We start from the raw sequence: 15,445 nt of genomic DNA, 5'->3' as shown, positions 1-15,445 counted from the left end.
GTGTGTGTGTTGGTGTTTCTGCAGGGGTCAGTAGTACCGGCCTTCGTCAGCAGGGCAAGTCTCCGAGCTTCAGTGTAAACTGGGCACTGGGTGACCCCGACATCGAGATCATCAATGCTACCACAGGAAAAGGGGACCTGGGATGTTCCTCCAGACTCTGCAAACGTGCACTTTATTCCCAGTGGACAAAGCTTTACGGCAAGGTAAATAGTACGTGATGTTTGTCGCTGCCCTGCAATTGACATCGGCATGAAATATTTGCAGCAATGAAGGGGAGCTGCTGGAGGAACTCAGTGTGTCAGGTAGCATCTGTGGAGGGAAATGGACAGTCAACGTTTTCTTGCACTACGGACTTGAGGTCTTGCATTATCATGGTTACCGGGGATTACTGTTAATATTTTATTGCATATATTTAATTTTGTATTATTGAGCTAATGGCCCTGTTAAGATGCAGCAACAAAGAATTCCCTTGTCCCTTTACTGGTCCATATCACAATTAAACACTCTAGATGCATCATCCCTGCACAGATGCTGCTGCCTGACCTGCTCAGTTCCTCCAGCAGCTATCATTTCTTTTTTTGCAACATATTCCAGCATCTGCAGCCTCAGGTTCTGGCATTAAGCATTTTTCTGTCACTTACTCTATTATAAATGGACCTCAGGAGCACCGAGGCCCAGTAAGACCTTGAGGTGCAGTTCTCTCATTCTCTGAGAGTGGCTGGCGCTACAGTACATGTGGATAGTGTAGAGTAAAATCCACTTGGTATGTTTGCCCTCAAAGGCCCAGACATTGAGTATGAGTTGGGATGTCATGTTGTAGTTGCATAAAACAGGAATCAGGCAGCATTTAGAGTATTGTGTATAGTTCTGGTTGCCATGCCACAGGAGGGATGTGAGGTCATGTGGTCATAGTGATAGGAGTAGAATTAGGCCATTCGACCCATCAAGTCTACTCCGCCATTCAATCATGGCTGATCTATCTCCCCTTCCTAACCCCATTCTCCTGCCTTCTCCCCATAACCTCTGACACCTATACTAATCAAGAATCTATCTCTCTCTGCCTTAAGCAGAGAGCAATAGATAAAGTGCAGAAGAGATTCACCAAGATTTTATAAGGAGGGCTGTGGGCTGAATTTATCATCTCCAGAACAGAGCTGAGGGGTGACCTTATAAAGGTTTATAGAACTATGAAGGGCAAAGATAGGAAAGTTTGTCAGAACCTTTTTGCCAGGGTTCAATTGTGCTTTATATGTCACATATGCAACTGAACAGTGAAATTATTTTTGCTGATATTACACATGCAGCCGCAGCCTTGTTTTGGCACCATTATTCAAAGTCTAGAGGTCGGCCAGTTCGATCCTGACTATGGGTACTGACTCTATAGTGTTTGTACGTTCTCCCTGTCACCTGCGTGGGTTTCTGCTTGGGCAGCTTACAACCTCACGGTACAAACATTATATTCTCCAATTTTAGATAACTAACTCACAAACAGCACCCCCCCCCCCCCCCCCCCCCCCCCCCCCCCCCCCCCCCCCCCCCCCTCCCCCCCCCCCCATCTTTCCCTTCCTCCCACCCTTCTTTCCCCTCTCTTCCCTGCAACCAAATGGATGCGCAAGCATTTCTCCCTGCCACCCCGCCCCCCAGTCCCCTTTCAGCTAGATCTCTTCCTCCGGTTTCATATTTTGCAACTCTTCTATCCTAATCATTGATATTTTATCTTTTCATCTCTAGCTTTAGTCCAACCATCTGCCAACCAACCACCTACCTCCCCCCCCCCCCCCTCCCCCCCCCCCCCCCCTCCACCCCCGCCCCTGCCCCTCCCCCACCTCCCCCCCCCGATCAGGTCAACATTCCAAGCCATTGAGCTGACAATTGACACAGTCTCTCCTTCCACAAATATTACTCAGCCTACCGAATGGTTCCAATATTTACTGTTTTGCACTGATTCCAAAGGTCCCAATAATGGTGTAAAAACAATTGGATTTCACGGTAAGCACTCCGTTGCACTTACAAAATTCTTAAGGGGTTGGACAGGCTAGATGCAGGAACATTGTTCCCGATGTTAGGGAAGTCCAGGACAAGGGGTCACAGCTTTAGGATAAGGGGGAAATCCTTTAAAACCGAGATGAGAAGAACTTTTTTCACACAGAGAGTGGTGAATCTCTGGAAGTCTCTGCCACAGAGGGTAGTTGAGGCCAGTTCATTGGCTATATTTAAGAGGGAGTTAGATGTGGCCCTTGTGGCTAAGGGGATTAGGGGGTATGGAGAGAAGGCAGGTACGGGATACTGAGTTGGATGATCAGCCATGATCATATTGAATGGCGGTGCAGGCTCGAAGGGCCGAATGGGCTACTCCTGCACCTAATTTCTATGTCTATGTTTCTATGCACTCTCAAAATCACATTGGCATCTGTGAGTTAATTAAGTGAACAAAAGCAGAGAGATCCACGATGAAGGGAGCAGTGGTGGATGTTCATATTTGTATTAGCATCTTCAATTAAGTTGGTTGGATTTCATTTAAGTTTGGAATGAATGAAGGTTGGCAGAGAAAAGCGCAAATTATTTGCACTACGTGAGAGAGCAGATTTACTGTTGAGAACTCCAGTGTACAAATGTTTTTAACAAAACAGCTCTGTATTTGGCATCAGATTTCACCACTATTGGCAACACAGCATAAGCCTGGAAAATATTGTTGGCAGTGTAAAGAGACAAGGGTTCTGAAATTCCTCACAGGATTTACTATAATCCTGCTGTAATTCTGGTGGGAGGTCAACAAAGCCAACATGGAAACAGTATAAACAGCAAGTTGCTCATTGAAATGATATCAGGACTACTCTGGAGGTCCCTCTGAATGTCCAGATGTCAACATGTTTAACCCACCACCTATACATGTTATTTTGGTAAAGATACTAATTTATTCAAAAATGCACGCACTGATTAATTAACATTTATAATGACAACAGATCATCAGATAACACATATCTTGTTGTACACATGACTTCACCTTCCTGGTCTTGTCTGCATCTATCTTAAGGCCCTGTCCCACTTTCCCCGAGTTACTCACAAACTCTCCCGAGTTTTCCCCTTGATCCGAACTCGGAGAATTAGGGTAACAGCCATTCGTAGGTACTCGGGGCTATTTCTATTACTCGTGGACATTTTTCAACATGTTGAAAAAACGTCCCGATTTACCTGATGCCCCGAGTTCCTACGGCTGGCATTACGAGCCGCTACGAAACATCTACGGGCTCCTATGAGCTTGCTACCGACATTCCCTAGTTCGAATCAAGGGGAAAACATAAATTTCATCCTATAATGAGCTGTTCACCTCAAAACCTTCTGTTCATTCCACAATCCTCGATTCTGATCTGTGATTGCTGATTTGTCTTTTGATTTTCCAGTTCATTGGTCTCATGGTTTTCTCCTCCCACACTCCGAAGATGTACATGTTTGTAGGTTCATTAGCTTTGGTAAAATTGTAAATTGTCCCTCGTGTGTAGGATAGTGCTAGTGTATGGGAATCACTGGTCAGCGCGGACTCAGTGGGCCGAACAGCCTATTTCTTTCTTTCTTTAATATTTTTATTAGAAGTAGTGTACAATAATACAAGACGTGCATAGCATATTACATTTCATGCACAACTTCTTATTTTAAATTTAACAGTAAAAAGAAGAGTAAGAAAAGCAAGAAATAGAGAGAAAGAGAATATTATATAAAGTAATGATATTGTTAGTCCGTGAAAAAAGAACCAATAAAGCTATATAGCTCAAAAGAGAAAACAAAAAGGAGAGGGGAAATAAGAAAAAAAAAGAATAGAGAAGAAAAAAAAGAGGAAAAAAAAGAAGAAATTGAAAGGGATATACCTACTTTGTATCTTTACCCACCCCTCCCCGGTTCTGAAACGGTTAATTTCTAAGGTTGTGTTGCACCACATGTTTGTAATAAGTCGATAAAGGGAGATAAAGGTCTTTAAGAATTGGTCCGATTTGCCTGATAGGATGAATCTCATATCTTCAAGATGTAACATTTTGGACATGTTTGAAATCCACATTTTGAGCATTGGAGTGGGTGCATTGTTCCAGAATTTAAGTATGTTTTTTTGCCGTTATTAGGCCATAATTAAGGAGACATCGAAGAGCCTATTTCCGCACTGTACCTCTCAAGTCTAAAGTCTACAGATTTTTGCCAATAGTCTTTAACATCCATCAGAATGCAAGCGATAGGAGCAGAAGTAGGCCTTTAAGCCCTTCCAACAAGTTCTACTATATATCAAGATCATGGTTGCACTATATGTATATCCCATGATTCGTTTAATATACATAGATTTTTTTTTAGTGTTCAGTAACTGAGCCTCTGCAGCTCTCTAGAGAAGAGAGTTCCAAAGTTCAGTACATTCTGAGTGAAGAAATATCTCCTCATCTCAGTCCAGAACAATGTACCTCTTATTCTGACACTGTCACCCCTAGTTCTAGACTCCCTGGTCAGGGGAAACATCTTCCGAAGCTTCTTGGAATTTTATAAGTTTCAGTGGGACCTCCTCTCACTCTTCTGGACTGCAGAGAATGTTGTGATCAAAGGCCGAAACACCCAGTGACGTTGAGGTACACAACTGAAGATGTGTCTGATTGTTAGCAAATTCACCCAGCGGTCATGACCAAGAATGTCAATTGTAGTGAAATCTTAGGGATTGTAACACCCAGTCCTACTAATCAATCTAGGCCTCAGCTACCGATCTCTTCTCATAACACAAACCCGCCATCCCTGGAACCAGACTAGGTTCATTATGCTCCCTCGATGGTAAATCAGTTTCAGGTGACAACTACAAAATTGTACACCATGTTCCAAGGCCAGTCTCACCAAGACCCCAACCATTTCCTTATGACTACCTTATATTCAGACCTCCAAACTGTCTTGTAATAAAGGCTGACATTGCTTGCTTCACCAGTATGTAGCAATGTTACAACATTTTGAGATTTTAAAAATCAAGTCTGCAATTTATCCCATCAGATAAAGCATAAAAATAAGTTTCATTTGACACCTAATTCACTTTCATATCTTCAGTATTAAAAAAGTTATGGCCATTTTCATACTCGGAAATTAGCATCTTGTCCCTATGCTTTTCCATTGACTTAACACAAAAGCTGTGATCAAGGACAGTCAAAAGCCCATAACTTTCTTAAAAATTAAGAGAACTGAAAGAAATGTTCAGTTATTATGGATTGAAGCATTCTGAAACAAATATGAAACAATCTTACTTGGATTTTTTGTTAGTTGCCCAATTGTAGCTGATTACAAAATTCAATTACTAGATCTAAACATCTATCCATTTCTTAAGAAAAGATTAATATGTTTAAATAGCCTAAGTGTCCAAATAACATTCACACAAGAATTCACAATATAACATGATTTTTAAATCTCATTGTCATGGATTTATAGGCCAAATGGAAGGAATTTAGTGTTTAATTCCCATAAATTAATGGCCATTTAAATCAACTTGCGAGTGGGTTTATGAGGAAAGCGATCGTTTGGAACGTTGCGGTTGCGGTGAATTTAAGCCCCATGTCAGCAGGAAAAATACTGCCGGTTCATATGGGTCCTAAATCACCGTTTCGCAACGTAAAATGTGGATTAAAGGCATCTTAAGAAGTACTTTTATACATAAAATAAACAACTTTCCTTTACCTGTCCCGTACGCGAAATCCATCCCCGTTGTCGGCGTTGACGGCTTCAGAAGCTGATTTTTAAATTACTCCAGCGCTGAACTAGTCGGGCGATTAAAAAAAAATTTCACAGAACGGCCGTCGGAACAATTCTTCAGCAAAAGCTTGCACTCCAACAAAATATAATCCAGGACCAGGTAGGAGAACCCCCTTCCTCCCCCCTCAAAGGCACCAAAGTTGCGCACACGGCCAGTGGCAGAACTGCAGCACCGCTGAAGGTACGTTTTGTAACACACCTACAGTATGTTCATAAATTCATGAGATAGAAGCAGAATTAGGTCATTCAGCCCATCAATTATACTCCGCCATTCAATCATGGCTGATCTTTCTTTCCCTCTCAATCCCATTTGAAGCTATGACCTCTAGTCCTAAACTCTCTCACCAGTGCAAACAGTCTCATCACATCAACTCTATCCAGGCCTTTCACTGTATTTATGAAAGTATGTTGACTTTCAGTGGTTTGTGCACGAGGACATAGTGGTCTTTTCGAATGTCAGTATTACCAATCTGTCACCATGTAAAAATATATATTTAATGATTTGTGCAATAAACGATTTCACATTTTTACATTATATTAAATCTGTTATGTTCTATTCCATTCACTTGGCATGTCCATTTCCTTTGAAGTCACTTCATGTCCTTCCTACTACCAGGTCATCTAGCAAACTTGGATATATATTGTGGGTTGGGAGGAACTGTAGATGCAGGTTAGTATGGTGGTCAGGAGTTATGGGGAGAAAGCAGGAGAATGGAGTTAAGAGGGATAGATAGATCAGCCATGGGTGAATGGCGTAGTAGGCTTGATGGGCCGAATGGCCTAATGCTGCTCCTATAACATGAATTTATGTTCTTTATACCAAAGGTAGACACAAGTTGCTAAAGTATCTCAGTGGGTCAGGCAGCATCTCTGGAGGAAAGGCAGGAGAGGGAAAAATAGATCAGCCATGATTGAATAACAGAGCAAAATTGGGCCATTTGGCTTATGATCTTATGGTCTTATTGATGGAAATTCTGCATACACAGCCATGCTGAGCCTGAAGAAGGATCCCTACCTGAAACATCATCCATCCTTTTTCTCCAGAGATGCATTTGCAGTTCCTTTCTACACACTGATGGGTCACGGGTGGAACTCTTCAGCCTTGCATGAAATTCCTCATTCAACATCCTTTCTTCTTTAATAAAACGTAGTTTATTGGATTTGCACATTAACAACTACAAATATACATCCCTGAGGGAACCTATCAGTACTTTAATAAATGTCACAACGAGGTTTCCTTGTGATAAGAATTTCTTCGGCGTAGTCGGTTTAGAGAAAATTATTTCCGACATCCCATAAGTGATACATGCACTGCAGCCCCAAAGCAAAGGCATCAATATTCCCTGCATAAAACCTTATTAATACTATCAGAAATCCTCAAAACTTGCAGCCTGAAGCTCTTCAACTCAATTTAAATCCCTTGAAATTTCCTTTTACATTATAGGCAATTTCTTCCTTAGTTAAATGTTTTACAAAAGCTCTTTTAATAAAGTTTCATTGTAATTGCAACAGAATAATGTTTCATAAGTATATGATACTTGCTCAAGTGTTTCCAGAACGTAAATTGTTTTACTGTTTAATTTTAACTATATGCTGATGTGGTTACTATCATTGAATTGAATTGAATTGAATAAATTTTATTAGCCAAGTACAGTGGCTTGCAAACGTTTTCATACCCCTTGAACTTTTCCACATTTTGTCACGTTACAACCACAAACGTAAATGTATTTTATTGGGATTTTATGTGATAGACCAACACAAAGTGGTGCATAATTGTGAAGTGGAAGGAAAATGATACATGGTTTTCAAAATTTTTTTACAAATAAAAAACTGAAAAGTGTGGCGTGCAAAAGTATTCAGCCCCCCTGAGTCAATACTTTGTAGAACCACCTTTCGCTGCAATTACAGCTGCAAGTCTTTTGGGGTATGTCTCTACCAGCTTTGCACATCTAGAGACTGAAATTTTTGCCCATTCTTCTTTGCAAAATAGCTCAAGCTCAGACAGATTGGATGGAGAGCGTCTGTGAACAGCAATTTTCAAGTCTTGCCAGAGATTCTCAATTGGATTTAGGTCTGGACTTTGACTGGGCCATTCTAACACATGAATATGCTTTGATCTAAACCATTCCATTGTAGCTCTGGCTGTATGTTTAGGGTCGTTGTCCTGCTGGAAGGTGAACCTCCGCCCCAGTCTCAAGTCTTTTGCAGACTCTAACAGGTTTTCTTCCAAGATTGCCCTGTATTTGGCTCCATCCATCTTCCCATCAACTCTGACCAGCTTCCCTGTCCCTGCTGAAGAAAAGCATCCCCACAGCATGATGCTGCCACCACCATGTTTCACAGTGGGGATGGTGTGTTCAGGGTGATGTGCAGTGTTAGTTTTCCGCCACACATAGCGTTTTGCATTTAGGCCAAAAACTTCAATTTTGGTCTCATCTGACCAGAGCACCTTCCTCCACATGTTTGCTGTGTCCCCCACATGGCTTGTGGCAAACTGCAAACGGGACTTCTTATGGCTTTTTTCAACAATGGCTTTCTTCTTGCCACTCTTCCATAAAGGCCCGATTTGTGGAGTGCACGACTAATAGTTGTCCTGTGGACAGATTCTCCCACCTGAGCTGTGGATCTCTGCAGCTCCTCCAGAGTTACCATGGGCCTCTTGGCAGCTTCTCTGATCAATGTTCTCCTTGCCCGGCCTGTCAGTTTAGGTGGACGGCCATGTCTTGGTAGGTTTGCAGTTGAGCCATACTCTTTCCATTTTCGGATGATGGATTGAACAGTGCTCCGTGAGATGTTCAAAGCTTGAGATATTTTTTTATAACCTAACCCTGCTTTAAACTTCTCCACGACTTTATCCCTGACCTGTCTGGTGTGTTCCTTGGGCTTCATGATGCTGTTTGTTCACTAATGTTCTCTAACAAACCTCTGAGGCCTTCACAGAACAGCTGTTTTTATACTGAGATTAGATTACACACAAGTAGACTCTATTTACTAATTAGGTGACTTCTGAAGGCAATTGGTTGCACTGGATTTTATTTAGGGGTATCAGAGTAAAGGGGGCTGAATAGTTTTGCACGCCACACTTTTCAGGTTTTTATTTGTAAAAAAATTTGAAAACCATGTATCATTTTCCTTCCACTTCACAATTATGCGCCATTTTGTGTTGGTCTATCACATAAAATCCCAATAAAATACATTTACGTTTGTTGTTGTAACGTGACAAAATGTGGAAAAGTTCAAGGGGTATGAAAACTTTTGCAAGCCACTGTATGTATTCATACGAGGAATTTGCCTTGGTGCTTTGCTCGCAAGTAACAGCACAATATACAGTAGACAATTAAAAATAAAACATGTGAAGAATGAAATAAAATACCAGAGCCAAAGGAGGCTACAGACTTTTGGCTGTTGAGCAGAGATACTGCTTGTGGGGAAAAAAAGCTGTTTTTATGTCTGGCTGTGGCAGCTTTGACAGTCTGGAGTCTCCTTCCAGAGGGCAGTGCTTCAAACAGTTTGTGGCCAGAGTGAGAGGGGTCAGAGATGATCTTGTCCGCTCGCTTTATTGCCCTTGCAGTGTACAGTTCGTCGATGGGGGGGAAGGTTGCAGCCAACAACCTCCTCGTTTGATCAAACGATGCGCTCCAGACTCCGGGTGTCGTACTTGGTGGCTGAGCCAAACCAGACCATGATGGAGAAAGTGAGAACACTCTATGATGGCCGTGTAGAATTGGACCATCATTGCCTGTGGCAGATTGTGTTTTCTCAGCTGCCGCAAGAAATACATCTGTTGGGCATTTTTGACTGTGGAGTCAATGGTGGCCTCCCATTTAAGGTCCCTGGAGATGATGTATCAAGGAACTTAAGGGACTCCACAGATGTTGAGTGGGGGAGGGTGAGTGGGGGAGGGATAGAGGAGCTCTCCTAAAGTCTACAATCAATTCCACTGTCTTAAGAGCATTGAGCTCCAGGTTGTTACGAAGGCACCAGGACGCCAGCTGTGTCACTTCCTGTAGGCAGATTCTTCCCCATCCTGGATCAGTCCAATCAGAGTTGTGTCATCCGCAAACTTGAAAAGCTTGACAGAGGAGTCTGTGGAGGTGCAGTCATTAGTGTAGAGAGAGTAGAGGAGATGGGAGAGTACAAATCATAACCATAATCACAATCATAATTGTAGTTTATTAGCCAAGTATGTTTTGCAACATACCAAGAATTTGGTTTCCCCTTCAGTCATAACAAAAAAGCAACAGGACACACAACTACATAAAACTTGACATAAACATCCACCACCGCGGCTCCTCCACATTCCCCACTATGATGAAAGGCAATAAAGCCTTACAATATCTTCTTTCTCCCACGGTCGGGGGAGTCGCCTCCAGCGATCGAGCTCCCACGTCGGGGCGGTCTAAGCTCCCGCATCGGGGCAGTCAAACTCCTGCCGCTTGGAGTTCCCGAAGCCGGTCGCTAACCAGGGACCATGAGCTCCGTGATGTTAAAGTTCGCAGCTCCTGCAGGTTGGAGCACCAAAGGCCGACCCCTGGCAAAGGGATCGCCCGCTCCGAGATGTTAAAGTTCGCGGATTTGGAACTCTAGAAGTCCCAGCAAGAAGCCGCCAACTCCACGATGTTAGGCCGCAGTGCGGACGGAGTTACGACATGGAAAAAGTTGCATCTCCTTCGAGGAAAGAGATGTTAAAGTTTCCCCCACCACCCCCCACATAATATAAAACTAAAGATAAACTAAAACATAAATTTACAACAAATTTAAAACACAAAGAAGGAAAAGACGAAGACAGACTGTTAGCGAGGCAGCCATCCTGTGACGCCCCCTGGTGGTATTTTGAGAGGTTTTGAAAAAAATCTAAGCTACTCAAAACATTTAAACCCTGGTGTAATTAATTGAGAGGGAACTATTCCTGTTCTAGTTATTGATCTGATATTTTGGGAGGTTCCCATATAGAGCAGATTCTTCCTCAAAAGCAATCTGCCAAAATCATGATTTTAATGATTTTAGCACCAACCCAGCAATATTCTGCATGGCGTAAAGCCTTTACATATGAACGTAAAAAATAAGTAAAAATAGGCACTTTGGCACTTCAGGTCTGCTGCACTATTTGTTGGGTCATCGCTGATCTTTGACAATACCCATTTTCCTTCTGTAGCTCTGTTTCCGTATATCCCTTATTTCTCTTCACATCCATACATCTATTAATATCAGCAGACTCCAGTGGCGGAGAATTCCAATAGGTCACCATTCTCTGTGTGAAGAACTCCTCATCTCAGTCCTGAACCAACCATCCGTTATTTTGACACTGTGACTGTTCAGCCAAGGTTCCTCTATATCCAGACCATGTAAGAATTTTTGAAGCTTTGGTGAGATCTTCTTTCATTCTTCTTAACACAAGGGTGTACAGGTCTGGTCTGCACAATGTCCTCTCATTCAGCAAACCCACCATCATTAGAACCAGCTGAGGGAATCTTCATTGTACTCCCAATTCGTCCCCCTTTTATGGTAACAACACAAAAGTGTACACAGTACTCCTGATGCGATCATCAAGTCCCATATCCTCTCAAATGGGAATATCAGGGTTCGCTGCATCTGCATGTTGGCTTTCAGTAACTTGTGTACAAGCACACTTAGATCAATTCGAACATCTGCATAACTCTCATTCAATGAGACAACCCACAACTCTCGTTCAATAGAAACATGATGGAACGTCATTTGTCATTGTGAAGTTGGAGGAGGGGATGGAGGTGGAAGGAGAGGATGGAAACCCTCCCCCTCTCCCTTCCTCCCCAACCAGGCCCCCCTTTCACACCCTATCCCCTGTGCTCCACCCTCACACCTATCCCCCCCCCCCTCCTCTTCCACCTACATTCTGTCCTCCAGACCTGCAATTCACAACTCTTCAATCCATTTATCTCACACCTTCTGTATTTTCACCTCTGGCCTTTGTCCACCATCTGCCTATTAACACCCCCCCCCTCACCTGTATCTAGCAATGTTAAAAATCAAGCCTGCAATTTATCCCATCAGATAAAGCATAAACAGAAGTTTAATTTGACACCTAATTCACTTTCATATCTTCAGTATTAAAACAGTTATGGCCATTTTCATACTGAAATTAGCATTTTGTTCCCTATTGCTTTTCCATTGACTTAACTCAAAAGCTGTGATCGAGGACAGTCAAAAGCCCATAACTTTCTTAAAAATTAAGAGAACTGAAAGAAATTTTCAGTTATTATGGATTGAAGCATTCTGAAACAAATATGAAACAATCTTACTTTGATGACCTGAAATTAAAGCATATAATTAGTTAACCTACTTGTAGCTAACTACAAAATTCAATTACTAGATCTAAACGTCTATCCATTTCTTAAGAAAAGGTTAACATTTTTAAATAGCCTAAGTGTCCAAATAACATTCACACAAGAATTCACAATATAACATGATTTTTAAATCTCATTGTCATGAATTTATAGGCTAAATGAAAGGAATTTAGTGTTTAATTCCCGTAAATCAATGGTCATTTTAATCATCTTGCGATGGGATTTTTGTGGAACGCGATCGATTGGAGCGTTGCGGTTTGCGCTGAATTTAAACCCCATATCGGCAGGAAAAAACACTGCCGGTTCGTATGGGGCCCAAATCAAGTTTTCGCAATGTGAAATCTTGATTAAAGCCATCCTAAGAAGCAAGTTTATATGGAAAAATAAACGACCTACCTTGCTTTGTCCCGTACGTGAAGTCAGATCCTTTCCGTTGCCTGCGTCGACGGCGTTAGAAGTAGCTTTTTATTTTAGTCCAGCGCTGAAATTGTCCCGTGGTTTGTTTTTTTGAATTCCGAGAACGACAGTCGGAGCGAATTTTCAGCATTAGGTAGAAGCCTGAGAAAATATATCGCTAACAGGCAGGAGAAAACGGCATGTTAATCACGCCCCCCTCATCAAAGGCACCAAAGTCACGCACACGGCCAGTGGCAGAACTGCAGCGCTGCTGAAGGTAAGTTTTGTAACATAACTACTGCCGGGTTTTGTGCTGCCCCTCCATTCTTCCAGCTTTCCTCCCCTCACCTACAATCAGTCTGAAGAAGGGTCCCGACCCGAAATGTCACTTATCCATGTTCTCCAGAGATGCTGCCTGACCCGCTGTGTTATTCCAGCACTGTATCTCTATTTTTGTAAATCAGCCTCAGCAGTTCCTTGTATCTGCATCTTCCTGTATTGTTATGATTCTGCAATTCAACTGCAATTCATGTAGATATTTAATGCCTCTTCAATGTTGACTGCACTGCTATACAATGGTCAGCAATGTAAGTTCGCCAACACAAGAGATGATAGACAATAGACAATAGGTGCAGGAGTAGGCTATTTGGCCCTTCGAGCCAGCACCACCATTCAATGTGATCATGACTGATCATCCCCAATCAGTACCCCATTCCTGCCTTCTCCCCATATCCCCTAGCTCCGCTATCTTTAAGAGCAAAACCACTTTAAATGCATTTCCTTCTAGATGTTTATTTCTGTCACCGGATTGCAGGAACATGGGTTGCTATTTTAGATAATCTTCTCTGTGGTTTTGTATGATTTATCTATTCTTTTACTCGACAGGTGTAGGATTTAATGAAGCTATGAAGGGCCAGAACTTTGATCCTTAATAAAGAAAACCCCTTTTCTCTCCTAGAAATGTGTTTGCAAACATCCATAACACATGCAAAGTGAATATACATTGATCAAAATACTGTATGTGAATTAAGTTAAAAATCTAATGTCGATTTAGCTCCAAGATGGAAAGGGGATAAGATTTGAATTATTTTTGAATGGTATTGGTTTTATTAAAGACATTGCCAGGGGCACTTGTACACTATCTTAGTTCAGGTTAGAGGTTAAACAAAATCACACAGTCGAAATTCAGCTCCCTCTGGAGCTGCTACGGAAAATATTAGTTATTGTGCTGTAGTTAATTCTTCAGCTCACAGCCCGAAACAAACGAGGAAACCTCACTCCACAGGCATTGGGCAACTTGGTTATAGTTATAATGAGCATTCTGTGTTGTATGAATTTCCTGCAGTTCAGAATACACAGCATACACCGTATATTCAGTTAGATAGTTGGATAAAACTTTGGCTTAGGGCTTGGTTTTCTTAGTTGAGCGTTTCTCCTGGTGTTATGGTGTTGCATGGACCTTGTGTTTTAATTATAATTCACGTGTGAACATCATCACTAGTTAGTGACAATCAATATCTTCATCAGCACAGATTAAAGGGTGCTGTAGTTACTTGCTATTTTTAATTTCCCTTTTTCTTTCCCCTGCTGGTTGGTCAAAAATTCAAAGCCTTGCAAACCAGTTTTATATGTAAAACATTTAATTATTGTTATGTGAGCGAAGAGAATGGAAAATATTCTTAAGAGGTCTCAAAGTGTTTGATGAGGGCAGTACAGTTGATGTTGTCTACTTGGTCATTGATAAGGCCTTTGACAAGTGTGGAATGGGGGGGGGGGGGGTTGAGGTGAGGTATGGATCGTGGTGGAAGAAAGAAGAGGCTCGGTTGCCTGGAGTCTTGGCCAATATTTGCGGCATTCTCTACAGCAAGGGTCGGCAACCTGCGGCCCCCAGGCCGAATGCAGCCCGTAACTCAAAATCATCCGGCCCGCAGGCAGATTTTTTTACCCATAATCATTAATCATCCGGCCCGCCGAGCACGGCCGAGCTTTGGCTGTACGGCATCCTGCGCAAGGCCCGCCAACACGGTCGCGCACCTTCTGTCAACATGTTTAAGATAAAAATGCAGATGCTGGAAAAATCGAAGGTAGCCAAAATTGCTGGAGAAACTCAGCGGGTGAGATGCAAGGATTGAGTTTCTCCAGCATTTTTGTCTACCTTCTGTGAACATGTGATTTGATGCCTGCCATCCAGAGCGGGATGGGGGCGGGATCCATGCGTACACGCGATAGATGTGGCCCGCCATCCGCTCACAGACATGCGTCCCGGCCCCTATGCAGAACAAGGTTGCCCACCCCTGCTCCAGAGGAAGGAATGGAGGTGGAAGGGGAGGGTGGAAAACCTTCCTCCCAATCCAGGCCTCCTTTCCCAGCCCACCCCTGAAACTGATGGAACAGATATTCATTGATCATCAGCTTGCATTTTATTGAGGACTTGCTATGTGCAAATTGGCGATCAGGTTCCCAACATTGCAATATGGTAACACCCCGGGTTCACAAAAGGTATTATACACATCTTCCTATCACACAAAAAAATCAGGAGATTTTTTTCAGAAGCACCTGAAAAATGGTCTTGCCATGAATTTGACTTATAGATACACATGCTCTAATATTCATATTCATCAGTTCAATGGAATTTTTAAACTAATCTTACACATAAATATTACTGCATTCCTGACATTGGCGGAAATTGGAGTCCAGACATTCTTAAGAATCTGATATCCCCCCCTATTATCTGTAATGTAATGCCAGTGAACTGTTTATTTTATAAAATGTTGATAAAAGATTATCGCATTGGCTCTTTCCTAAGATATCATCCACAATGGGTCGAAAATTAGTATCTTTCTTTCTATCATTGTACATAAAGTATTTTTAAGTTGAATTATCATTGAATAGTCACAAATGCTGGGGTAAGTCAGTGGACAGGCAGCATCTCTGGAGAGAAGGATTTGGTGATGTTTTGGGTTGAGACC

The 15,445-nt window shown here is 42.3% G+C and overlaps 1 protein-coding gene across 1 annotated transcript in view; it reads left to right on the top strand.

The window, feature by feature from the left end:
- The window catches only part of adarb2 (adenosine deaminase RNA specific B2 (inactive)), a 321,765-nt gene that overhangs the window by 301,225 nt on the left and 5,095 nt on the right, over positions 1 to 15,445 (top strand). Inside the window, exon 9 of the mRNA XM_055649994.1 lies at positions 25 to 203. Coding sequence (XP_055505969.1) covers positions 25 to 203 — 179 coding nt within the window. The remainder of the gene's footprint in view (positions 1 to 24; positions 204 to 15,445) is intronic.

This window comes from Leucoraja erinacea, chromosome 2 (genome assembly GCF_028641065.1).
Source record: "Leucoraja erinacea ecotype New England chromosome 2, Leri_hhj_1, whole genome shotgun sequence".
Lineage (NCBI taxonomy): Eukaryota > Metazoa > Chordata > Chondrichthyes > Rajiformes > Rajidae > Leucoraja > Leucoraja erinaceus.
This window is presented reverse-complemented; position numbering and strand designations above follow the sequence as displayed.